Source organism: Rhipicephalus microplus, chromosome X (assembly GCF_043290135.1).
Source record: "Rhipicephalus microplus isolate Deutch F79 chromosome X, USDA_Rmic, whole genome shotgun sequence".
Classification (NCBI taxonomy): Eukaryota; Metazoa; Arthropoda; class Arachnida; order Ixodida; family Ixodidae; genus Rhipicephalus; species Rhipicephalus microplus.
Window position 1 is genome coordinate 136,424,221 of NC_134710.1, and position 27,125 is coordinate 136,451,345.

General features: G+C 46.2%; 1 protein-coding gene and 1 long non-coding RNA gene across 2 annotated transcripts in view; one reads left to right on the forward strand and one right to left on the reverse strand.

Annotated features, from left to right (window-relative positions):
* Nucleotides 1-27,125, reverse strand: part of LOC142775783 (uncharacterized) — a 670,285-nt gene that overhangs the window by 105,221 nt on the left and 537,939 nt on the right. The gene's annotated exons all lie outside the window — the stretch shown is intronic.
* The window catches only part of LOC119176520 (uncharacterized), a 130,372-nt gene that overhangs the window by 93,225 nt on the left and 10,022 nt on the right, over nt 1-27,125 (forward strand). Inside the window, exon 3 of the mRNA XM_037427846.2 lies at nt 20,095-20,368. Within this exon, the coding sequence (XP_037283743.2) occupies nt 20,095-20,368 (274 nt within the window). The remainder of the gene's footprint in view (nt 1-20,094; nt 20,369-27,125) is intronic.

The window sequence follows — 27,125 nt, forward strand, 5'->3', positions numbered from 1 at the left end:
CTTACTTGGTGCGATAGTGGTTTCGGACATCGGCGGCGGCGGCGAACAACTACGGCATGCACGTGAAATGTGTTGTGATCTCATTACAGCTAGCTTCCGCTGTAAAACTCATCAGCTGTGGCCGTGGACGACTATACGTCCTTCGTTTAATGTTTTTTTTTTTCATCATTGTACATACTGTGCACTTTGTACATATCACTGCATAAATATAGCGTATTACTCGCTCAAATGAACATCGTTGTTAAAACATTGCCGTTCAGCTTATTATTTTGAATGTTGGAGAGACAGGTATTTAGGGTAACCCATTATTATAGTAATCATTGTTGGCGTTTAACGTCCCAGATGCATGATATGAGAGACTTCGTTTAATGCCCTGCCGTGGTAGTCTAGTGGCTAAGGTATTCGGCTGCTGACTTTCAGGTCGCGGGATCGAATCCCGGCTGCGGGAGCTGCATTTCCGGTGGAGGCGGAAATGTTGTAGGCCCGTGTACTCAGATTTGGGTGCACGTAAAAGAACCTCGGGTGGTCGAAAAATTTCCGGAGCCCTCCACTACGGTGTCTCTCATAATCATATCGCGGTTCTGAGACATTAAACCCCACAAATCAGTCAATCAGGACTTCGTTTATTGGCGGGCTGTCTCCCATCTAGAATTCTTTGACGTGCACCTAAATCTCAGTACGCGAGCCTCGAGCCACCGAAAATGTGACCACTGCGGCTAACTCATTCCTTTGGCTATCCGCTTAGTTACGTGGTTATTTGACTATACACCCGCTCATTAGACAAAGAAGTTCGGTGTTCTACTTATCACGCTCATTGCAGAAGCCTGCAAGATATTCTGCAAGAACTGTCCCAGAAACCTGCGTCATTGCTTCGAGGAAAGTCAAGTTTCAAGAAATAATTTATCGCAGGGATGGTAGTCGATGGCTCATGATATCAAATGTTACTTTCGTGACACCTTTCCCCAAACTAGCCTGGTCTCACAATTTATTCTCCGAAATTGTTTCGTATACATTTATGGTGCGCTCTATGGTGCACTTGACCGCGCACACCCACTTATACAGCTTTATTATCACTTGCGCAAGCATTAGAAGAAGAAATAACGGGCTCACAAATTGCATATTGCCGAAATACATTTCAACAAGGACAAATATGCGATAAGGCGTATCTAACACCGTATGCAGAACCACGTCTCAAGGGACTGTCGCAGTTTAGACAAGATAATGAAATGAGGACACCAGCTGTGCTGTTTATCTCGTGGATGGTATGCATAGACTAGCAGTATTTGCGCTGTGACACTTGAACGCTGTAGAAAGCACCTTTCTTAAGATAACAACAGTTACGCATCGAGGGCCATTATATACTCATCTGAAATATCGGCAACTACAACTTCGCTGTAATCATTGAGATGAAGAAATAGCTAGGGAAGTGACAGACTGCTGTATACTGTTTATTTTAATCAGGGAGGGCTCAACAGATGCCGCGAAGGGGTGGTTATATAAGGCTATAGGTCTACATGTCCCCACGTAGGATCGTGCCGCGGTTTCGGGTGACCAGTCACAGGATTCTTAAAATAAAGTTCTTCGTACCGTAGGGGCCCTGAGCCAGGCCATTTAGCCGTGAAACTGTTTATCAGGACAGTGTCTATTGATAAATGTGAGTACCGAGGCATGAATCCCGCTGTGCTCCCATATATGTACAAGCTCGTCGTGGTGGTTATCCGAAAAGTGTACTCGGAGACAGGAATAGTTGTAAACTGCTTCCCTGAAACGTGCATCTGTATGCGTATGTGGATGTGTTTGATTTATATCGGCAAGATAGGATAAGCAAAGTTGGCAATATATTGACTCAGCAGTAAAATGCGTGGTCTCTCTCAAAGCGAAGTTATATATATATATATGCGGTTGCTGATTTGAAGGCATGCGTATACACATGCATCAAAGCTTGACAGACAAACACCTTTTTATTCTTGTCACAAGCCCAAAATTATAGAATTCTACAGTCGAGCATGCCACGTCGTGATTAGTGGTGGTTGGTGCCTTGCCGCTTGAGCGGCATATATGTTTACTTTCGCCCCATTATGTAAACGAACCCAACGAGCTGCGTCCATCGCGTGGTTGCGCGCTATAAGAGGCATGAGAGTGCTGCGACCACAGATATGCCTTATAGCTTGTCAACTTTTGTTTAACCTATGCCCAGGCAAGCTATAGATGATCAATCGATCATGTGACCGACGCGCTCTGGATGGCAATTGCACCACGAGTGCCTAGACAGGGCGGCGCTGCTCTTTAAGTACACTGGCCTGCAGCTATGTCCTCTCTCCTTTGTGGAAGTGCACTCTTATAGGTACTACGCATTCTTATAGCAAAGAGAAGGCATTGCATCACGTGATACTTTTCCGATAGCAGATTATATATACACGGCGAAAGGCAGTCTGTATATTTTATCTCCAGGAGGCTCGGTGCCAGTCGACGTGTCGCGGTGGTGCTTATGTCATGGATATATCCTCACGCACCGAACGCAAAGCAGGGAGTGAGCGCACAGACAGCCTATATCCTCTGCACGCATCATTAAGCCGCCGCATTCACCCTACGATATAGTCGTTACTTGCATGACGTGCCTGCTCTCATACGGCCGGAGCATGTAGAAGCTCCGCCTTGAAACCAACCTAAGCGTGACGTATTGATAGAAACACAAGGCAGTGGTTCCGATAGCTCGGTACAGTATAGCCGATCGAGGCAAAGCGCCAAAGAATGTACCGTCCAGTGCTCCAGGAGGCTTTACTTATACGTCGTAAATAGCCGACGCATTATGTACACATATGCGTCGGCAAGTGAAAGGTCAGCGTGTACATAGCTTAAGGAAAGTCAACATCTTCGAAACCGGAGGCAAAAAGCTTCTCTGGGCGTGGTCATGGCAACTGCGTCGGACTTCTCTTCGGGAAGTGCCTGGTCGGGGTTCTTCGGGACCAATTAAAATAATTTCACCTTCACTTGTGAGCACGTCTATATTTTGTCATTCTCTCTCTCTCTCACTCTTGTACGATTACGTCACAGACACCGCATCGAGTGGTTCGAAATAACCGAGCTGGTGAGGCAGGCACTCATGTAAAGACCTGAATTGTGTGCTTGCAAAAGCGGCACATGCCTTGGGAATTTCGAAGACACTCGAGAAATGAAAAACGTCTTTTACATCATTTTTTTACGTAACTCGAAAGCACCTAGACTCTCATCGCTCAGTTTCACTCGTTGCACCGAGAACGAGAAACTGTAGCCGCCTGTAGACAGATTGTTCCATGTAACTTGAGCCAGAGTTTTAAAATGTGCCGGAACACGTAATTGCGGCGCGATCAAACACATGTTGCTCAGCGTTGCCTGGAGTTAGAGTATTTTTTGTGTTCTCAAATATTGTTTAATCAGATATGTTTAATTAACTAACTTTTCAAGAAACGAAGACATAAAAATTTCAATCAGAAAGTTGTAGGAGTCGGTTTGCAAAACGTCCGATTAGACAGTTTTGAACTTTATATCTGTTATGTATGTGTTTTATGTGTTTATGTATGTATGTATGTATGTGTATTATGTGTTTTTCTGCTAATTGCAAATGCCCGCGAACTTAAAAAATACCACGTGACAAACCAGCTCGTGCGCCAGTGCGCACAATGATTCCAGTGCTCCCTATTGTTCCGCGTACGAACGACCATAGCATTTGCCCCATTTTGCGGTCTCGGCAGGGCCGCAACGATGGTGCATGGTGGTTTTACGATTAACTCGTTTTGCTATCGGCCACAAAAACGATAACCACTGTGACTGCTTATCGCTGTCATGAACCGGTGCGAGGGAAGCATGTTCGTACGCGGAACGTTAGAGAGCACTAGAATCATCGTGCGCACTGATGCGCGAGCGGGTTTGTGACGCGGTATTTTTTGTATTTTGCGGGCATTTGCAATTAGCATAAAAACACTGATACCTAACAGATATAAAGTTCAAAACTGTCTAATCGGACGTTTTGCAAACCAATCTATAACTTTCTAATTGAATTTATATCTATCTTCGTTTCTTTAAAAGTGAGTTAAGTAAACGTATCTAATTAAACAATATTTGAGAACACAAAAATAGTCTGACTGACTCCAGTCAACGGTGGGTAACATGCATTTGGTCGCATCGTAATTATGTGCTGTGGCATAAACTCTGGCTCAAGTTACGTGGGAAACCCTGTATATACAAACTGGGGACGAGTCTCCTTTTTGAACTGGCTACGTCGAAATAAATTTATCGGCACGGCAATTCACTCGTTTCTTTAACCTGGGCCACACGAACGGGGCGCGTCGAGGCGGGGGTGTGGATACGTATTCACGCCTTCGCTCGGTATACCCCGTTTCTGTCCCCGAAGGAAATTCGCGCGCTGCGAGGCCCCTCTCTATCATTCAATGGCACTGACAAGGCGACCAGTCTCCGGTGGCCGAGTGACAATGACTTCTTCTTGCGCCGTCGCAAATTCACTGTTGAACCTAATTACAGATAGCGAAAACAACACGACCCCGTGAAAGCGCAGCCTCGCGCAGCTGTTAGGGAGACAGCGCGGGCGGCGGGGGGTGAACGAGTCGCTTGACTCCGCCGCTTGCCCCCAACGAGATGAGTGTGGTGATGCGCCGGGGCGCCTCCTTGACGCTTGTCGGGCGGCGAGAGAGAAAGCGCAGCTCCCGCCAGTATGCGTCGCACGTCACACCTGTTGCCGGCCGCCGCGGCGCGGTGGCGCTGACCACCAAGCCTTCAGCCGGCTGTAACAGCCAGCGCTCTTAAACGAGAGCCCACGGAGCCCGTTTTTCCATGCCCTGCGCGTTCCCCGTTTCCTCTGCGTGAACGACTTGCGGTGCGAGCGTTTTACACGTCCTTCTTCGCGCACAGACAGGTGGCGGCGAAACGTATACATCGCCGCATTCGAGATAATCTCCACTTATAATCTCGAGTCCCGACAGCGCGCTGGTACGGAGCAGGATGTGGCGTTGGACAAGTTCACATGTGCACTTTTTATGTTAAACCCACTTCTCAGGCTAGTTGGCAGGCGGCGTTATCATTGTGCCTCTGCGGCTAAGCCCTCGCGGACATCTGCGACGACCTAATGTTTTTTTTCTTCTTCTTTTTATTTTTCGGGTGCCAGTAGTGTTACCCATGTAGGAACATTGCCATGAGGAAACGGTCTTCAGTCATGGAGCTATATCATGTACCTGCATGCCACTACTTTTCAAAAGTGACCCCCCCTACCCCTTCTCTCTGCATTTTTGCCAACTGATGCGTGCGTCGTAAACGAAAAAAAAAGGAGAAATATTTCACACACCGTGACAGTTTATTAGCGAATTGATTGCGCTCCTTTTTTATTGCCGCTTGGTGACGTGGATTCCCTGCCGAACGTTTGAGCACTTATCACGATTTGCGTCGATGTGGAGCGCATTAGGCTTAGTGACATGGCCATTTAGTCTAATCTACATAACGGGGTTAGGGAGAGGGAAAAATTCATCTACACGGCACACAAAATATATATATAGACATGGTCGTGCTGTAGTTTCCCAGTGATTGACAAAAATGAATAAATAAATAATAAGTAAAGCATTAAATGGAGCCGCGTGGCTCTGAGAGAAAGGAATAGTTTAATAAAAAAAGGCAGATAAGTCGGGCTGAGCTAGTACGCTCTTGTCAAGCCACTATGCACAAAAAGGTGCAGACAACAAAAAAAGAAAGATGAAGTAAATGATTGTGGCGATCGGAAGAGGTTCTGCGTACATGTGATAAGCACGTCACACAGTGGCTTCAATAAAGTATGATGTCTAGTCTCATCTATAGTCCAGCGCTCGCAAGAAATTCTACAAGTTTTCTTGTAGCGGTTCTTGATTGATGTTGTCTGATCAGGCATTGCGTATGAAATACTGCGCTCCGATAAAGTTTGTATTTCGATGTCTATCATCGTAGAAGCCAACAAAAAAGTTTTAAAGAGACGCACGCGTTTTGTTCTTTTTTGGACACAATATTAATAAGAACGAACAGTGAATAATGCCAGCGACAGTATAGGGGATGTTATCTGTAGTTCTAACTATGCTCTAAGTGGGAAGTAAAGCGGGCGAAAAGATCACTTGCTGCCGGCAGGAACCGAGCCTGGAACCTTCAAGCTAGCGTCATCCGTTGTGAAACGTAGAGATATATCAGTCGCAAAATAGGTGCATATGCTGTCTCATACACGCCGCCGGCATTGCACATATAGTTCGGGCTGTATACGCACGACTGTTGACATGATTGATGTCTAAAGAACACCAATACGAAGTAAACACGCAACGAAGGTATAAGGGTATCAAAGGGGAATTTTTAACTTCGTAGAATTCACTCAATGAATAGAGCTTATATTTGCACCAAGCTTCTCTATCTCATTAACAAAAAAAAAATTAAACTTGAAGAAAGGGCAACATAGACACCGGTGCTAGCTAGATATTTCGCGTGTAAAACTGAGAAGAACATTTATCGCGGTATATAGGTCACAGTTCTTACTGTGATTACAATGATAGCAAATTGCGTTAGATAAATATAGTAAGTATTAACCGGCAGGGCAATATAATAGGGACATAGTTGTTCCTACGCGGCTCTGCATTCCGACATACCACGCAAGAGATCATCGATATACAGTTGATCGCCGTTCTTAGGGCGTTATCGAAAATATCCCTGCTAAGACTCGCATATGCTACGAAGGATCACGCGAGAGGGGGAGGGGAATCTCCACGTGGAGACCGCAGCACAAGAAGTGAGCGAGAGTGCGAATCTCTGACTCGATTTTCGATTTTAAGTGACGTCAATTATGGGATAACGAGCAGACCCAATGTTTTTGCGACGGCGCTTGCGGGCAAGCTTGCTGCAATCACTTCCAAAGTAAAAGGAGGGAGCGTATATGCACTACACATCAGCATACGTACTTTATACCGAAACATCCCTGTGGCGGTGGAAAAAGAAACAAGATGCTGTTAACCACAGCGAATGACGTGATGAGACTGAAGGGGCTTAATAATGATTTTCTGATAGTACACTACTGATTGTGCTATAACTGTGATTAGAAGTTGTATGTGAGAAGAGGTTAGTGTGGAATGAAAAATTCTTGTGTGCCGGGCTTCGGGTGCATTTTAAGGGAAGCTCGGGTGGTCAAAGTTATTTGCGAAATCCTCCAACATCGTATCTTCACTGCGTATTGATTCCATATACGTCGATTACACTTTGAACAACGTATTTAAGTACTATGCTCTTAGCGAATCAATACAGGGATGGTGAATGCGACGTAGTGATTCTTATTAATAACAATATCTGAAGCTTTACGCCCCGAAATCATTGTATATTTATGAGAGACGCCGTAGTAGAGGGCGCCGCAAATTTCTACCATCTGGTGTTCTTTAACGTGCACTCACACCGCACAGTGCACGGGCCTCACCTCCATCGTAATGCTGACAGGGATTGAACCCCTCGACCTTCGGGTCATCAGCCAAGCATCATAACCACTGCTACCCCCTTGTGGACGACGTAGATATTTTTGGCCTTAACGTATGTGTTGCTGCTTATTATATATCGAGAAACGTACTGCGCCGGTAAACTGATAATTCAGAAGAAGTAAATAAGGAAAAAGAATATCTCGGCGAGCTCCCCCAGTTTATTATGTCGGCACTAAGAGGTACCATAAAGTATGAACGTTCTCTTAACGGAAAGCACTTAATAATTGACATTGGTAATACTGCCGATCGTAGAGTTCTGTGTTTAAACGCTTGCTTCAACGTCATGAACTGTCTCCCACACTGTATACACGAAGTGGCACCTCGAACCAGAGCAGCATAGCTGTGGGCAAGAAGGGAGGGGCACCCCCCCCCCCCTGCCTACTCAGGCAGGCGCAGTCTTCCCCACATACCTTATTTAAGTGAAGTCGTTTGACCCCCCCCCCCCCCCCCCCCCCACTCCTCCCTGAAGGGGATATATGCGCAAAGCTACCACTATATAACGTAATGCCTTCTATCCCTTCTTGTTTTTGTGGGCAAAAAATATAGCTCGTAAATCAAAATTTATAGCCAAGCGTCTAGTAAAGAATGCCCATTAGAAAAAAAAAAAAAAAAACTTCAGCCGTTGGAAAAGGTTCTTGTACAAACTAGAAGTTTCGATAAGATTTGGTGTGTAATTTCTATAGTTAAGTTTTCATTAACCGAGACATAGTAACTGTCGGTTAATGTTGACGCCTTATTGCGAGGCAACTTATTCGAAAAGGTTCATACGTGTACAAAGCTATTCCGCTGTGTTGAACAGCCGCGAATTTGACATCGAGTCACGTAAATGTTATACTGCTGCACTACGCGAAGCTGCTTTCGTCACATTAATAAGTTACCTGCAAGTGGTCAAACTTTGATTGATTTGTGGGGTTTAACGTCCCAAAACCACCATACGAGTATGAGAGACGCAGTAGTGGAGGGCTCCGGAAATTTCGACCACCTGGGGTTCTTTAACGTGGGCCCAAATCTGAGCACACGGGCCTACAACATTTCCGCCTAAGTGGTCAAACTTTTTCCCATGTGCTTCGTCGACCGCGTAGTTGACATTCTGGCGTTGCGTATAAATGAAAAGAAAATAAAAACAGCAAAAGAGTGAGAAATAACACGTCTAACTTTTAGTATTTCTCTTCTTGTTTGCTATACTTTTTCTTGTTCATAAGACAGTAAGATATACGAAAAACGTGGTACAGCCGCTCTCATTAGCGGGGTCCCAACGGTCGGCGTAGTATAACAGAACGTAACCTGTTTTTTTGAAGGCTCCGGCAGCAGCAGCTGCTGCTATACTGTATGTGCGCGGCGTCCGGCGAACGGGGTGCGGAAATGCCCAGATAGGGTCCCGACAGAAAATGGAAATAAACCACGCTCATTAGGCTGCGGGAAATCGTCACTGTTTAATTCACACCCACGAGCGTTTAACGCCCGTGTTACGCTCGTATTTATTGGCTCAATATTTCGGTTGGCGGAAACCGCCAGAAGGTCGTCGCTTTTTTTTTTCATGCAGACAGGAAGATTTATCGTATTTAGCAGGTCCTAATTTTTTTGTCTCGATCTTATATCACCGCAACGGCAGCTTTACCTAGCTTGCTGAGGTGTAATAGGCTGCGATGAAATGCATAAGTAACGAGACAGAAAAAGAACTAAGCTTGCGCTCTGTCATCGTACGATTTTGCGTAATTTATTCATTCATAAGTTTAGACTTTTCATATGTATGTGTATGCACAGTAATGAAGGTCCGTGGATCCGGTTGAATATGCAGTCGAAAAAGCTGGCGACAAACTTGTTCGAGGTATAGCGCATCCAGGATTGGACAGAGAGGAATTAAGACACAGAACACATACACGGTGCTTCTGTGTCTTCTTCTCTGTCTCGTCCTGGATGCGCTACACCTCGAACAACATGAATAACCAACAAGCCCACCGTGCAACCTTTGGCGACAAACGTTCGTAGCACGAAACCCAGCTTCACTGAATGTTTCGGCCGGTAGATCTGGCCTCTGTCGAAGTTTTTACTCAAACGAAGGCAGGCGCACCTGCCATAACTCAGCAAACTCATGTTTTGCACGTTAGTCACCGTCTTTGTCAAGTGCATCCCATATCTAATGCTGTACGAAGACTGATTCTATTTTGCGCACTATTATATACCAGAACAAGTATGACACTTAATGACAAGCGTGCTGACGCATTCGATTACTTATTGTGTGTTTTCTTAGCGGCAAGCATGGATTATATGCGGTGCTTTTGCGAATGAGCGTGAAATGCGTTAGGACTTTGATAACACAGAACAAAGCAAACCTGTGAAAAATGAGGATGTTATAAAGGTGAATATTTTGAAATAACAAACTGAACTTCCGAGCTTCCTTTCTGTTTACCCCACACTCGCACGAGCATGGGACGCACACGAACATGCGCAATAAATTTGAGCTGTCAGGTGAAAGTAGAAAAATAAAAATCGCCATGATAATGCTCGCCTCTTATATCCGCCTCTTTGTACCATTCGCGACTCTTGGTGTTTTCTTTCTTTTTCTTTTCATGAGCTATACTTCGTTTCTCGCGCAGCAGGCGTGATTTTCGTCGATGTTTTCGTCGTGGCGTGTCTGTTTCTGTCAACGCACGAGCCGCTTTGATGGATTGCCCGTCGTTCTGAGGAGCCCAAGGGCTGCGCGCACAGAAATAGGCGCTGTAGGCGGCGGGCTAAATCAGTTTCGCCACGCTGAAAGGCGCTAAATAGCGTCTGGCTGCGCCTCACTCGACCATCACGACCGACGGTTGAGCTCCGGTTCGGACGCCGACAAATTGGAAGCGGGCGTACTTCGCACGTGCGGTTCCTCCTCTGTTTTCCGGTTTCTTTTTCATCGTTTCATCGTTGTGCAAGAATTTATATCAGGAAGAGTAGGTTGTTTCCTTCGTGAAACGCCAATGCTGCTTCAAGAACCCTCGCTTGTCGTTGTTTTAGGCCTCGCTTAAGAAAGAGAGAGGGTGTGTTAACAAAAGAAGGGTCTCGTTGGCTATCCCGCGCAGGGAGAAGCGAATAGAAAGTGCGAGAAGATGGTGATGAACAGAGAATCTCCCAAACGCGTAAACAAATAAAGATCGAACGGGAAAGAACGCTGAGGTGCCGGAGTGAAAGAGCAAGTGCTTATCCAGGGAGACTTCCGCAGCCCTTGTGGTCTTCGTGGTGATACGTCGCGGCATCGACTGCATGCGGGGCACCCTGTGGTCGGCCCATGTGGCGGCTCCTGCTCAGTCGGCGTCGTTGTGGCCGGTTATTAGCCGGTTGCGCGCCCTAGCGTCCCGGTAGTGACTTCGGAGGGCGTTGAGAGAGAGAGCGTGACCACAATGGCCGGGCCATATGCCTCGAGTGCACCCCTTGGGACGAGAGGAGGGGGTGGGCGTGCTTCATCAGTGCACCCGCTTGTCCCGCGTGCGCGACAAAGGGCCCCCACTCTGAGGCACTCAACAAAGAGCTGCAGGGAGGTGTGAACGTCCACAATGTCAACCAGCGCGCCCCGAAGGGCAGCACTCTTGCCTCAAAAACGGTGTCGGTTCATTAAGCTGCTATTGTGGCGTCCGTTGCGGTCTGGAATGTCGTGGATGTGGCGGCGGAGTGGTGGGACGCAATCCCTTTTCCTCTCGCGTGGTAACAGTTGACGATTGCATTCACGCCCTGTTGAACAGTATAAACGTTTGCAAATGAGAAATGGCAAGCTGCGAGTCGTCGTGATGTTCCTGTTGACTTGAGAAAGAGAGAGCATCGGTTTGTCTGGTAACCTGCGTGTAATACGATCTCTGTGGCGGTCGTCTGTGGCGTCGCTCGTGGCTTTTGTGGGCGTGAATGAAAAGCAAAACAAGGAAGAAAAGAAGACTCGCTGATTTATACCGCACTGCGGCGTCAACTGGCCACAGCGGGCCGCCGAACACAAAGGGAAGCCGCGGCGAAAGCCACCCGCCAAACGGAAACGAAACTGATCCGTCGACGACACGGAGCAGCTCGGGTGGCCCACTATCACGGTCCGCCCCTGGGCGGAGGACGCACAATGGGGCCGCGCGGCGCTGCCCGGCGCGCACGACTTGGCGACACGGGCCGAGCACCTCGGGCGTGCATCGTGCGCGCCCTGGACGCCATATGTTGCGTCGGGCCGTCATGCGCGGCGCCTGTGAAGTTCGAGGCGAAAGAACTTGCGCCGGGTATCTGTGGGAAAGCAGGCTGCAGCTGCGGGTAGACACTTGGCGAACGACCGTTTGCGCAAGTTCGTCTCTGTCGACTTGCGTGATGACAGCTAGCGAGAGGCTCCTCAGATTCCGGCGAACAGTAATTGGCCCGACTCGACTCACGATGCTAGCGTGCCACGTGATTCGAGTTGTCTTCTGTTGACGTGCACTTGCGTGGCTCAATGCTCTTATAGCTTCATCTAATGACTTTATGGATCTGGAAGGGCGTGCTTCAATTCGTTGTGAGGCTGGCGCAAAGCTGTGCTAAAATTACTTCCACATGCCTATCATAGTCCGAGATGAAATGTTGGTGAAAGAAAAGTTCTGTGAACATGAATTGTGGGCACGAGGCGCGTGCTTCATTTTTTTCCCTTTCTCTTAGCGAGACAGACTAAGAGAAATAAATAAAAAAACGAGATCAACCTTAATTGAAGTGCAGGTGATATGTGGATGGTCATTAATTGCATTTATTTATTTATTTATTCATTTCTTTATTTATTGATTTCACTACCTTTAGGGTGCAGTAACGGGGAATCCAAAATAAATTAAAAGTACATGCTGAACAATACACTGTACAGGCAAGTAATTATCGAATAGGCATGCATATATCGGTCCATATAGAGGTGATACTATAGGCTTGATTGATTGATATGTGGGGTTTAACGTCCCAAAACCACCATATGATCATGAGAGACGCCGTGGTGCAGGGCTCCGGAAATTTCGACCACCTGTGGTTCTTTATTGGGCACCCCAAATCTGAGCACACGGGCCTACATGATACTATAGGTTTACACAGTTACTCTATTACACCAAGAGATTTAAAATAATTCGGGCAACGCACTGTAATTTATCTATTCAAACCAGTCGTACACGTATTTATCATTCACTATTCCTTGCTGTAACACCGGTTTACAGACATCCATCCGTTCACGAAAGTTGGAGATACATGAATTTGTGCCAATTATCCTACTTTTCTTAGGTGCACAATAGGAATACGTAAAAGCTTAGTGGCCGATATAGGAGAGTATATATACATGTTGAGCCAGTACACTTCGAAGCGCAACGCTGAGTTGTTTTCGGCATTGAATTACCTTTCATTGGACTTATTACGTCCCACCCAGTACGGATTTATTGAGCAGCGTCTGCAGAGCTTGTACACGAAAAAAAGCAAAAAAAGAAAAAAAACACTGGTACGATATCCCTCTCGTATCGTTTCCGGTGTACACACTTGGGAAAAGAATAATCGTCGTACCGGCACGTTTTGTAAGACCTGGCATGGAGTGCGTATAAGACTTCGCCAGAATCGGCCTAAACACGCATCTCCATACAGAGTTGCCGAGCAGGAGCGTATTGTTTACGCAACCATCCTGATGACAAGATGCTGCCCCGCTCGACGCGCTGTTCGCGTCATCGACGCCAAGTGGAACGCGCGTTTCTTGTTTCATTTCACGCGCCTCCGCCTGTAGGGGGAGACCCCTGGCGGCGGCGTCTGCGCAGGATGCGCGCCCATTTGTCGGGGACCTGGGCACGGTGACGTGCGCATGTCGAAACCGCGTCGTCGATAGCAATCGTAGTTTTTTTTTTGCGAGCACGCGCGCGGGCGCCCTTCATTAATGTAAATGCGGCCCCTGGGGAGCCGCAATCTTTTTCTGTCATCGTGAAGCCAATGACAACCCGACCATATCTCCTAACAGGTCTCCCCTGCATGGATGCCTGCAAGGCGTGAGAAAGGTCTGAGTGGCACAATTTCTTTCCCACTTACAGCTGCGTTGCCGATCATTGTGCGTTCCTTCATGTCGGTGTGCCGATGGACGGACCTCCCTTCTGCAGCTCGCTTCTGGGTAGCTTCGCGTTGTGCTCACCAAGTGAGCGCCTCGTTTTTCCCAGCGGATTCAGATTGTGGCGTAACGTAGCCGAGCGAAGGGGCGCGTTAGTTGGAATTCCCTTATACTTCGACTTGTCTTGAAGGAGGAACGCCTGCTTCCTTTTATACTAAAGGGAAAGTGGGAAAAGAAATGGAGTTGCAATTATCTTCCAATCGGAGGTTTGCGTGTATCGGACGACAGATTAAACAATCATTTCAGCGCTTCGATTTCTTCAGTCAAGAGAAACATGCAGGTATACGCCGAGAAAACGCGTTGAAGTAAACGGAGTAAAATTCGACTACATGTGCACAATCTGGTTTTGATTCGATCGTGCACTTTGACGCATGCGCCCGAATCGAGTAAAAGCGTTATTCTTACTTTGTTTTGCTGATTTCTTGGTGCGATATGCAGCGTCAAAGCGCGGAACCTATACTTGAACGAAGTGAGAGATAGGAAAGATTGGGCGACACATGTGCCCATTTAAGGTTTTTATTTCTCGGTACCTTAATTGGCGTCCTGAGGCGCGGCGTACCTTATACCTGCACAAGTGACACCCAATCTTTCATCTCTCTCCTGCGTATCAAGCTTGTTTCGGTCCGAGGGTTGTCTGTCTTGACAGCAGCGGCGCGCACGAGAAGCCAATAGTTGATCAGTGACACGCCGTTGTAAAATTACGAAAATCGCAAATATCGAAAGACGATATTTATCGTGTGCTTAAGTTTTATACGTTGCCATCAATGAAGAGCGGGTACCAGTAATAGGAGCGCAACCGCAGAGAGCCCGATGACGATAGTTATAGCGCGAGAACAAAACGACGACCCAGAGACAAGAAGGACACGAAAGACACGAGCGCTAACTTTCAACTTCCAGCCCGTTGCGGCAGTTCCCACGTGCTGCGTTAAACTTAACACCACGCCAGACGTGATGGTCGTGCCCACTGGAAGGTGGAGCATCGTATTCCACAGCGCAGGCTAAAAAAAATCTCCCAGCAGGAAAGAAGAGAAGGTGGCGGCTAATATACATGTGTATTACGGGAAGCCATACCAAGAAAACACGTAGAGAATGGAGTCTCTCTGCAGATCTTGGGGATCGAGTTCTAAAAGAGGGAGCCGCCTGGCGGGCCCCGCTGTTTCAGGACCACCCCGGAGAACGCACGCACGACGCCAACGCTCACCGCGCGCGGTAAATAAAATACTCCCGCGTACGCGAGCGGCAAAAGGCACGATAAAGAATGCGTACTATACGCGCGGGAGCGCTGTACAAAGCGATACGTCTCGCTTCTTTCTTTTTCCATCCGGCGTTCCATACTGGGACTTCTGACGAAGCGTTACTGCTTCATCAAATGCCAGAGTAGGGTGTGTCGCAATATTGGTCACGTGTGGGTCTAACTTGGGAACGGTTTTCTTACCGTTGGATTGGCGGACATTCGGGTAGCCAAGCCGTACACGAAAAACACCATTGAGGCGTACGCACACGTTTGCAAGCATGCAGGCACGCGGGTATGTGTGCATGTGTATGTATAGACTTCAAGAGGGAGAAACGGAGTCGTCGTCGGCACACACAATCTTGATGCGACCCGAAGCTTCGCCTGTGCGTAGCAGCATTTGGCAGAGTCGTGCAAAGCAGCCGCCGGGAAGAAGCGGCGAGGTGCGAACAGACCCCCGGCGGACGCGCCCTTCGAGTTTAGGAGGAGGTCAGCACGGGGGCCTCCTCTCGCGATCGAGTCCCTTGTCAGGGCGCTGTCAGGTGTCACCATCGCCATGTCGGGGGTGGTGGCCATCGCGCCCGAAGAAGCCGACCGCCGGTTCTCCGGAACCACAAGTGGCCGATAAGCATCGCCCTGAGTCAGCTGTTTATCTGGCATCTCGCATTCTCAGGGCGCGCGCACGACAGCTCCAGGTTGGCCGCCTCGGAGAGGAGGGGGCATTCCCGGGACCAGTTTGCCCGTGGGAGCAGACAGCATTCCTCGTGGACAGATCCTCCGTTCGAAGCGTTGCCGATTGCGTCACGCTGCGCGTGCGTTCTTGTAACGACCCTCTTCAAATGTTCGAGGCGGCGCGATCGATAACGCCGGTCTCAATTCGGTCGCGTTTCGAAAAGGCGCGCGGGCGGCACTCCTCCCTTCGCTGATGGACGCACGCGAGGAAGCTTCCTGTCCACTTCTCTTTCCGTCACCACGCGTGATCGCGTTCACCCAAACACGTTTCGAGACGCTCTGTAAAGCAGGTGGTTCGCCCATTGGTTCTAACCGAAGGTGCAGTTTCTTGATGGTCTCAAGGAAGGCCTAAGTGTGGTGCCCGTCGTCGTGCGCCACTTTTTGCGCCTGTCGTCGTGGCCTTTTGAGGTTGCGCATTTGTTCTTTATCAGGGCATCGCATGAATTCGGCTGTCATTATACACCCGCGCAGTGATCATACGTGCTCTGAATCATTCTTGATTAGCTCAAGATCCTTTAGCGATCAAGGTAGAGGCTCTGAGTTTCCGTAATTGTTACCACTCTACCTGCTTCAAGGACGCTCTTTTATATGTATACTTATTGATTGCGTGCCGGGATTGTATGAAAGATTGCGTTGGCGCTCAGCGCATTCTACCGTGTGTATAGACAGACCGTTTCTTCCCTTCCTTCCTTAATGTTTTCATTTCTTTGCTTAGCGATTCTCGAAAACAAATTTATAGTCAACAGAAGAAATGTTGGGTGCTTTCGTCCCCAGCTTCGTGATTTTTCTCTCATGCGTGGAGTAAGAGGAAGAGATACACTTTTAAAAATTCCTTCGATTGAACAAAATCGAGAAAAACTCAGTTCATTTTGCATGCTGCGATTTGGCGCTTGCTTTTGACTGTAAGTGGCGCGCATTAGCGGGAACACCGTACAGACCAATGCAACGTAATTTCCATGCACATAGGAACAAGGACGCTGTAGCGGCCCATGAGTGAGTGTGATAAAGAAAAAAAAAAGAATGCGTCATGGTCCGGGTTGTGCACGTATCGCGTGAGCTCCTTCGTTTTCAGGTTCACACAGTGTGGGTGTCCTTTACCCAACTTAGCCTCCCTGCAGTGCGTGGCAGCATTTTGAGTTGCTTTGTGTGCGTACAGGTCTATCATAATTATCTTTGATAGCACACGGCGATCAGCGTCCGAACAGATCCCGCGTGTTGCGTGTGTAGCATTGAGTGGCCTGGATGGTGATATGCTTATTCCCCTGCAATTTCACGCCTGCGCTCCAGAAAGCCCTGCGTCCTTAGAGGTTAACGTGGCGCCCATTAATCTGCGGCAAGTGCGGCTAGTGGTCACGCACGCTTGCAAAGCCCAGACTTCGCGAACGTGCGTGAGTGAGTGTGAATGTGGGCGTGCGAATAGCTCGCGGTAGCGTTCGATGTACCGCGTCTCTATTGACGCACTCTCTCTCTCTCTCTTTTTTAGGAACGAGTATGCCGCTGTTTTCGAAGTATACATTGTTTCAAGAAATGTGTCCAATATTCTTTGAAAATTGCAGAAAGGGGGTATCTGCGTGCTACTTGCGGCGTCGCCTTTCATGTTGCAGAAGGCATCTTCAGATGGTTACAAACATTAATTACGGTATCAATTATAGAAATTATTACAGTTAACTTCTAACCAGTAATAATAGCCGGTCGAGTCAAATGTGCGAATTCAAGCCCTCCCCACGAAAATTCATTGCCACTTTGAAATTCTTGAAAAGCGACCACTGGTAATCATCGCGGAGCGATGCAATCTAGCTAATTTAGCTGGTGAAACCGAAACCGACACACACACACACACACACACACAAAAAGCGAGCATCTACCATTCATTTCGGCAACACCTTCAATGACGACACTGTTTCCCTTGCATTGGTGAAGAAGCGAGCGTCGATAAGCGGCCACGAAGCGAAGTGCCTAAATTGACGCTTGATAACGGTGAGGAAAACGGTGTCGTCACTATATAAGGGCGTTGTCGAAGTGAATGGTAGATGCGCTTTTCGGTACGTTGGTTTCGGTTTCTGCAGCTAAATTAGGCTCATTGCATCGCTCTGAAGTGATTACCAGTGGCCGCTTTTTCAAAATTTCAAAGTGCATGGCTATGCACTATTTCTATGGGAAGCGCTTGAATTCGCCCATATTGACTCGACCGGCTATCACCACTGGTTAAAAAGGTAATTGTGGTAATTTCTATATTTACAGGGGTAATTAATGTTTGTACGCATCTGAAGATGCCTTCTGCCACAGGAAAGGCAGCGGCGCAAATAGCACGCAAACACCTGCTTTCTGTTATTTTTAAAGAACATTGTACACATTTCTTGAAACACCCTGTATCTATAGAGCTTCAGGATTTCGTTTTTCTTGCGTTTGTTCTGAGTTCTTCTTTGTGCGTATTTGACAGTTAGGTGGAGGAGTAATCATAAATGTTTAGTTCACGAACGTTTTCAATCTATAAATAGTGGGCAGATGAGAGTGATTGGTGGGCATATCGATGGGATATACCGCGAGCCCATTCGCATAACCCATGTTGTAGGCCCGTGTGCTCAGATTTGGGTGCACGTTAAAGAACCCCCCCAGGTGGTCTAAATTTCCGGAGCCCTCCACTACGGCGTCTCTCACAATCATATAGTGGTTTTGGGACGTTAAACCCCACATATCAATCATTCGCATAACCCAACGAACGGGTAGCATGAGCCTGGTTATGCAAATTAATAAAGCGTCGATAGTGATGATAGGCTTGCTTTGTGATAATAGGAAACAGAGAGGAAAGAAATTGAGATGGTATAGGGTATCATAGTGAAAGCGTATGGTTATTTATACTTGTTAGCGCGTAAATGCAAGCATGACAGTGAAAGAACCATTGTCTTGCATTAACGCGAAGCTTTGCGCTCTATTAATTTTTCCGCTTTTTTCTAACGGACTCAAGCGTGGGCAGAACACAGTAGTAATTCGGTAACTGGATCGCACTGCGCCAGATTCAATAAATCTGAGCTCACTGATTCGACATGAACTCTTGAATGGTTGGCCCCTCATCACATGTGTTATGGTTCCGCGCGTGCTGTGCAACTACACTGAGGAAACTGGCCAGCTTGCACTCTGCCTGGTGTACACCCGCGGCGGAGCCTGTGGCTGCTATAGATTATCAGCATGTTCTTTCATATATATTTTCCTGTCTATTTATTTTTCTTTCTTTCTTTGTCTCATTAGTCTTCTGTTTATTTGTTCTGTGACTTTTTTGTGTTTCCTTAGAAGGCAAAGGCATTGAAAAAACGTCTATATAGGTATACGTTGCACATTGAACGTGTCAATGGATATGCTGGCCACAGGCTTTATTATCAGGAAAAATACTTGCAAGGCGATACAAAAGAGTTTACTTTAGCTATCCTCATTTCTCGTATATATATCGTAAGAACAAACTGTCTTTATTTATAGCGAATCGTAAGATTAAGAAGGGAACAAATGGAGCCCGCCCGCCGAGTTATTGCGTTGCATGCGCTATATATAGGCGTGGCTGCGCGACAGTCGTTCACGATGGTAATAGTTTTCTGTCACGTCCACCGGTGGAACAAAGAACTTAAACAGTTGCGCTGTTACGTTCAAAGACGATAATCTTTATTTGGATACTTATCGCTGAAATTTTGGTCTGTCTGTCTGTCCGTCCTTCCGTCCGTCCGTCCGTCTGTCTGCCTGTCTGTCTGTCTGTCTGTCTGTCTGTCTGTCTTGTCTGTCTTGTCTGTCTTGTCTGTCTTGTTTGTCTTGTCTGTCTTGTCTGTCTGTCTGTCTGTCTGTCTGTCTGTCTGTCTGTCTGTCTGTCTGTCTGTCTGTCTGTCTGTCTGTCAAATTAAACGATTTAGCCACCCAGCTAAAGTTTAACCACTTGCTGAACGCCCCGCCATCTTGAACTGGTAGCTGCGTTGATACTTGTGAACGTCGTCGATCAAAAAGCAAATATTGCGCATATGTGAGCTGCAACATCAATACGTAATTATTAGGTGGTGTGATTTTTTTACTGAAAATCACATAGATACGTAATTCTAAAAGAGATCATAGTGTTTCTTAGTCTGCGCTGAAAATGCGATGCTATGAGGCTATGCACGAAAGAAGGCCGGCAGAAAACTATCTTCTTTTGACGACATCTGCAGCGATGTACGCAGATACTTGGCGAATTATATATATATATATATATATATATATATATATATATATATATATATATATATATATATATATATATATATATATATATATATATAGTTCACAATTCAGCTGCAGCATTGTGAAGACATCAATTAGCTTTCCGACTCAGTTGGCGATAGCATTTCATTTTTAGCACCTTCGGTATTCAGAAACTTTGTCACTTGTTCTGGCTAACCTCCATGTCCTTCCTCTTTCCTTCCTTCTTTCCTCCTCCTCCTTGGTAGTTAAGTGCATCGCCTTCGAGTACCCTTTATATATACAATGTATGCACACTTTATCTAATGCCGCAGGAGGATGTTCCCTACCGTACGAGTTTCCTTCTCCGGGGTGCAGCCCGACGCTCGGTACATTGTGCTCCTGGACATCGTTCCTGTGGACAACAAGCGGTACCGGTACGCGTACCACCGGTCATCGTGGCTGGTGGCCGGCAAGGCGGACCCTCCGTCGCCGGCGCGCCTCTACGCTCATCCGGACTGTCCCTTCACGGGGGACCAGCTGCGCAAGCAGGTCGTCTCCTTCGAGAAGGTCAAGCTCACCAACAACGAGATGGACAAGCAGGGACACGTAAGTCGTTCTCCTTCTTTCGCTGTCCTGCGCTGTATAGACGTGACGAAGGGCATCACACACAGTCCTCCTGTCTTTGCGCCGTCTGTCACGCTCTATGTATTGACCTCATTACGCTTCAATGGTGCTGGGACTGATGTACCCGTTAACTGACAACCATCATCATCTTATTTATGATCACTGCAGGATGAAAGCGTCTCCCAAATATATCGAACATTGCTTTGTTAGGGCTAGTTCCAAATTGAGCCCGCAAACTCGCTGATTTCATTCTGACACGTTTTCTGTGTTGGCTTCCCTTCCTAATCTCTCCCTGCAATAGACCTACGCACTATAGACCCGCGTTGCTGCGTCTACTGAGCTACATTTTTTTTTTCTAATAATGACAGTACCCCCCGTCTTGCTTTCGAATCTGCACCGGTCTTTCTTTCTGACATTTTTTTCCATGCTTTAGATCGGTGAGCTAGTCTTGTGGAATTATTTTGTTGAACTCGAAGATTCTGCCCTATAAGTAAATAGTACCAATAGCATGTAAGAAACTGTCCACTTCTATATTTAGAATAAAGGGAAGCAAGTGGACATGATTTGGTAATACCTCGCATATTTACCTCATTTTCATTCATTTGTGGATTTCCCTCTCGTCTGTCAATATTTGGCCTTCGTAAACATATGCTGTTGTTCAGATTCAAGAGGCGAACTCCAATAAATGTTTTCTTGCCATGCTTTTGAGCATATCGGTTATTTTCTGTTATAATAAAATTCAACCTTACTCTTATACATTGTCAGCTGAGGTTCTGAATTGTTTTTTTTTTTCAAACCATCTCCAGCATTTAAGATGTCATCTGCAAACCGTAGGTTGCGGAAATATTTTCGTTAATATTCACTCCTATATAGTCCTTCTCAGTATAATAGTTCCAATACATGTTGAAAGCATGCTGTGAATAGCATTAATGATGTGTACACTACTCTGACACCTTCATTGATCAATATTGTTCCGTGTTTCTGGTGGGGGACTAAATCAGCAGCGCGGCCTTCATATATATTTGCGAAAATGGAAACGAATACTAATACGAGTTGGTGCGTCGCTCCATGCTTGGTTAGGTGCATGGACAAACCTTTAGAAGATATTGGAGGGCTTATCAAGAAAAAAAAATCCAGGCGGCATAAATCAAGCGTGTTAAGCAAAATGTGTATAAGCTGATTGACTCCCTTTACGCTGCTGTATAACATTTCATTTGAAGCATTTCGATTTGCTGTATAACATTTCATTATGAAGCTTTAGCACACATAGACGAGGACACAGACGAGAGTGACACAATGACCAGCGAATACTAACAGCTGATTTTTATTGAATAAGAAAACAGAATATATACTCTCGTCAGCACCTCATGATCACTACGCATGAGCAAAAACAGCATCGTGCAAAAATAAGCAAATAAATCCTTTAACAGATGCTGTGGAATATAACATGTTATTCAGCAATTCAATTTCTTTTTCATTCAGCGATATTGAAGAATGACTAACGCACATATATGTAAATCTAAAGATATGTCACGCTTCTGTAATTTTCTTGTTGTCTGATTAAAGAAAAGATACAGAACTTCAGTTCGAACAACGCACACAATGCAATGCTAGATGTCTGGACTAAATAGTCAACTTCGCGCCGAATTCGCAACCAGACAGAGGAAGAAAATTCATAGACATAAGAGCGCCCGTGCTGTCTATGTGTTTTCTTCCTCTGTGTGGTTGTGAATTTGGCGCGAAGTTGACTATTTAATCGAAACATGCACCAACTATATCCCAACAGCGAGTTCTGCTAGAATGCTGTAAATGTGTTTCCGGCCTCCGCTTCAAATTGGTCAAGTGCTCTTTCAATCTCACATTCAAGCATCGGTCATTTTGACCGACATAACAGTATCCACAACTGAAAGGAGTCTTATACACTATAAATTTCTTTTGCACTCGACCACTTGGTGATCTGCACGCTTCGATCCTTTACTATATACCGATATCATTGTCCCTTTTTCGTACAGATTATTTACAGCCTGACACATGCCCGATACTTTGTCCCTTGCCGAGAATACTACTTTGACATGCATACTTATAGCTCTCACCTTCTTGAGCTTATGAGAGAAACCATGCACGTAGGGGATTACCGAAATTTTCTCTGTATCTTGGCTTCTCTTTCACTTTCTCCCCGGCTTTCATTTTGTTCAATGACCTTTCGCTTTCAGTTAGAAGAGTCGAGTGAGGGTATCCAGCTTTTTACAGTTTTACCGTCTGCTCTAGAAAAGAATCCTTTAACTTGTGCTTGCATGTTTTTGTCAGAGCTGAACTTAAACACCTCATTGCTTCGTTCGTCTTCTGCAGCTAAAGCTTCAGTATGCTGCAAAAGAAACTAGCCCATCTTTCGGTATTACGGCATAATATTGCTGTATGCTATAAAGGTTATTCCTGTCTGACCTCATGCGATAGTTTTTAAGGCTGGTAATTTTTTAAAGTTTTTGCGACAACTTTCCTGTTACAAATAACTTCGAGGCATGCACTAAATCAACTCAAAAAAGGGAAAAAATCGAACGAGCAGAGATTAGTAGTTTTAGATCAGACGCACAGAGGCTTCAGCTCATGCTTAGTGAACTATGAAGCATGAACTAATTGAACTAGAAAAAAAAAAAAGAGAAACCAATCGTTGAACATACAACATCGGTATCTAAATAATACACACAAACCTAAATGGGCAGCCAGGTGAAAGTGAGCAATGTTGTTCTCTACTGCTACATTTTACGTCTGTACTACGACTCTAAATGATCAATGAGAACTGTTCGAACAAAGTAAAACTAAATTTATACAGGTTGTCCCATGTAATTTGAGCCAGAGTTTAAAAATATGCCGGAACACGTACTACGACGCGACCAAATGCATGTTACCGTTGCCTGGAGTTAGTCAGATTATTTTTTGTGTTCTCAAATATTGTTTAATTAGATATATTTAATTAACTAACTTCTCAAGAAACGAAGATAGATAAAAAATGTCAATGAAAAAGTTGTAGATCGGTTTGCAAAACGTCTGATTAGACAGTATTGAACTTTATATCTGTTAGGTATTAGTGTTTTTCTGCTAATTGAAAGTGACCACGAAATACAAAAAAATACCATGTGACAAACACGCTCGCGCGTCAGGGCGCACGATGATTCTAGTGCTCCATGACGTTCCGCGTACGAACGACACGCTTCCCTCGCAACTGTTCATGACAGCGATAAGCAGTCACAGCGGTTATCATTTTTCTGGCCGATAGCAAAACGTGTTCATCGTAAAGCCACCACCATTGTTGCGGCCCTGCCAAGACAGCACAATGGGCCAAATAAGTCGTTTTTACTCGGAACGTTAGGGAGCGCTAGAATCATTGCGCGCACTGGCGCATGAGCAGGTTTGGCACGTGGTATTTTTTAAGTTCGTGGGCATTTGTATTTAGCAGAAAAACACTAATACCTAACAGATATAAAGTTCAAAACTGTCTAATCGGACGTTTTGCAAACCGATCTACAACTTTCTCATTGAAATTTTTTATCTATCTTTGTTTCTTGAAAAGTTGGTTAATTAAACGCATCTAATTAAACAATATTTGAGAACACACTCTAGGCAACCGTGAGCAACATGCGTTTGGTCGCGTCGTAATTACTTGTTCCGGCATATTTTGAAACTCTGGCTCAAGTATACTTAACGACACACCCAATATAAAGCATGAATAATAGACAAGGAAAAATCCCATATAAGCGAAAGGAAAAAAATTACTACATTACTTTTTGCGCACTGTTATTTTTAGCTGAACCCCTGGTTCCACATTATTGGTATCGACTGACATGTGTATACTGTATCAAAACTGTGACCGTAGACAGCGCTTTGAAACATCCTTAACAAGTGCCTGTACATCGCTTCGAAGAGCTGTCCGAAATGTGCGAGGTGGAATTTCGGCGAGGTGTGCGCTGGGCTCGAGACGGTTGTCAGAGCGACAGTCGGGGGAGATCGGTATACTTCGATGAGCGTCCCACCGGGCCTGCGACTGTATACGGTGCGCGGCCGAGGACCAGCGTGGCGTCCATACACAGGGGGCCGCGAGGCAGGGCAGATTAGCGGACGCACTTAAGCAGATCGCGGCACGTAATGACTTTGGACAGAAATGCTCGCGCGGAATTCCACTCGGAGCGTCCACTCCCGGGGTTTTGCAAAGCTCGCCGGGGGCGCGCGCGCGAAACGGTACATAATACTCGCGTCACGCGAGGAAGTCTCGCCCGAACCAGACCGCGCTGTGTAATTCGCGGTTTGCATATTTATAAGCGCCTGCCACGAAACCTATTATCCCAGGGTCATTGAAACGCCGCCTGGTCGACTCTCTGACAGCCCCAGAAAACTGGCAAGGGAGGGACGAACGGGGCCGTGACGGAGCATGCATATTCGCGAGTCCGCCTCGCTGTGACATATCCGAAGATGATACAGACGACGCAGTGGCGAACAACAAGCTGTCACGAGGGGGCGACTTTGACGAAAATGGATGTGCGCGCGCGTTGGGCTCAGTTCTTGGCGAGTCATGAGACACGCGCACCGTGTCGACTGCACACCCGGCCCTCTCGGCGGGGAGCCTGTTCGGAGAACAATTACCCAGCACCGCAGAGCGCGTGCCGCAAGGGGGTCGCCCAAGGCGCGGAATGCCGCGCTCGGACACCGCTCGCATGTTCTGCCGCGACTGTGCGACGCGTGGCTGCACCGACTCACGTTATACAACACACGCAGACTGCTCTTGGTCGTCGGCTACGCTCTTATTTCGCTCTTTGCCCGCTAAGCGATTTCGGCAAGTGCATTGTGCGCTGAAAAAAGCGCGCCTTTCTGCAACCACTGAAGACAGTCGCTTTTCGTGCCAACTGCTCACGGCCATTACGAATGTGACGTGTAGTGGCCAGTGTAGCGTGTCCTCTCAGTCTCAAGTAGTGCGGCGAGTTATCTCAAGTGTAATGGCCTTTCGATTGGACTCAGAGGCACCGTCGTAATGGTTCCATTAGGCAACACAGTGTGCTCTGCAGCGTCGAATGAGGTCACTTACGTCGTCGCCGCAATCGGGCAATACAGCAACGCTGCCTGACATTCTCGATTATTTTTTTGTGTACTCACTATACTCCACCGTGTATGAAATCGAGTGCAATAAAAGTGCCCAGAAAGATTCAGAAGAAACATGTGAGAGAGAAAGCAATATAGCTCCCTTCAATTGCGGGTATAATATACGATGGTGCAATGAAAATTTATTGGACTCTTTTTTTTTCTAGATTAAACAGCATTTCTTTCCAATAAAAATTGCTTAATGACGCCCCTCTTTTTAAATTGCAAAAAAGGACCATACGAATACTCAGTGTCGAATTAACGAGGCTTTTCAGACCCCTTCGCTATTATTACATGTTCGTGGCGTGAGGACTGCTAGTAATTTTGTCTCACGAACCATCCGTAAGCGCTTTTCGCAAAAACAGGCCTCGGTGTGCAAAGGCTGTCGCCGTGAACAACGTTCGGGAGCAAAATGTGTGGCTTATTGGTTCAGCTTGTTCTTTTTAGCCGCATCGCTTGTGGCCAGTGGAACACTTCAATTGTCATTCTGTAAAATGCCCAACATTCTGCAGTTCTCGCTGTGTGCGGCCAAGTAAGTTCCAGCAGTTTAATCTTCCTCGAACAGTGCTTGGCTACCGAGTGGCGGTGAATCGACTCTATATTTATAAAGCTGGTGAGGCTGTGCTCTAGCATATTTACCCCAAGCCTTTACACTCCCATGTTTGGCGCTCGTGTATACACTGCATGAGATGTGACGCCTATATTTCCTTATATCATCCCTCTGATCTTTCCCATTTACGCCTCTTCTTCTCGAACGAGTGGTCTCGTGGTGTCCCTTTCAGTAACAATCGCCAGCCTGTTTCATTTTCTCTTTCCGTGTTTTGTCTCGACATCACTAATAAAAAAATCTTTTGCTCTATCGTCATTGTGACACACAGCACGCTTCGGATGCTGGTGCAACGCTTTTTTGTAATGCCGTTGCAATTACTGGCATATTCAATTAAAAAAATGTAGATCAGCTAAAAACTTCAAGATTAATTGAATGAACCAATTTTATTGATGGCAGGATGCGGTATAGCAAGTTTTAAGAACTACAATATTTTTTATAGTTTCTTCTGCCAAACATGAAGCTCATCGTTATCTGGCAGCACAACTATTGATGGAAATAATATTTTAATGGCTGAAAAACCTTACAACTTTTGCAAGTAGGACAAAAAAAAAAAAGAAGAATGACAGATGTGTAACAAAAACAAACAAAAAAAGGAAAACTTTTTTTTTTTTCGTACGCTGCGGGAGAGGAAAAGGGGCACCAACCCATGGCTCCACAAGTTGGCTACATCATCATTATAATGCGCGCAGCGTATCAACGGATAAAATAAAAAAATAAAGTTATGCGTAGTAAACTTCGGTCTTTTCTGTCTGACACGCATTGCATGCGTGAATGTATTGTCTACCAATATAATTTCCAAATTGCCAAAATGATTCTATCATACTCTCACACTCTTTGCCGCTTTTACCCCCTCCGCACGCATGATTTTTGTGGGGCAAAACTGTTATTTTTCTTAACACAAGAACTCTTTCGGCTGTATATAGTTAGTATGAACGAGCTGATCTGCATCGCTGCCCTTTCGTGAATTTAAATAATGTGACTTAGTGCATTGAATGCATCTTT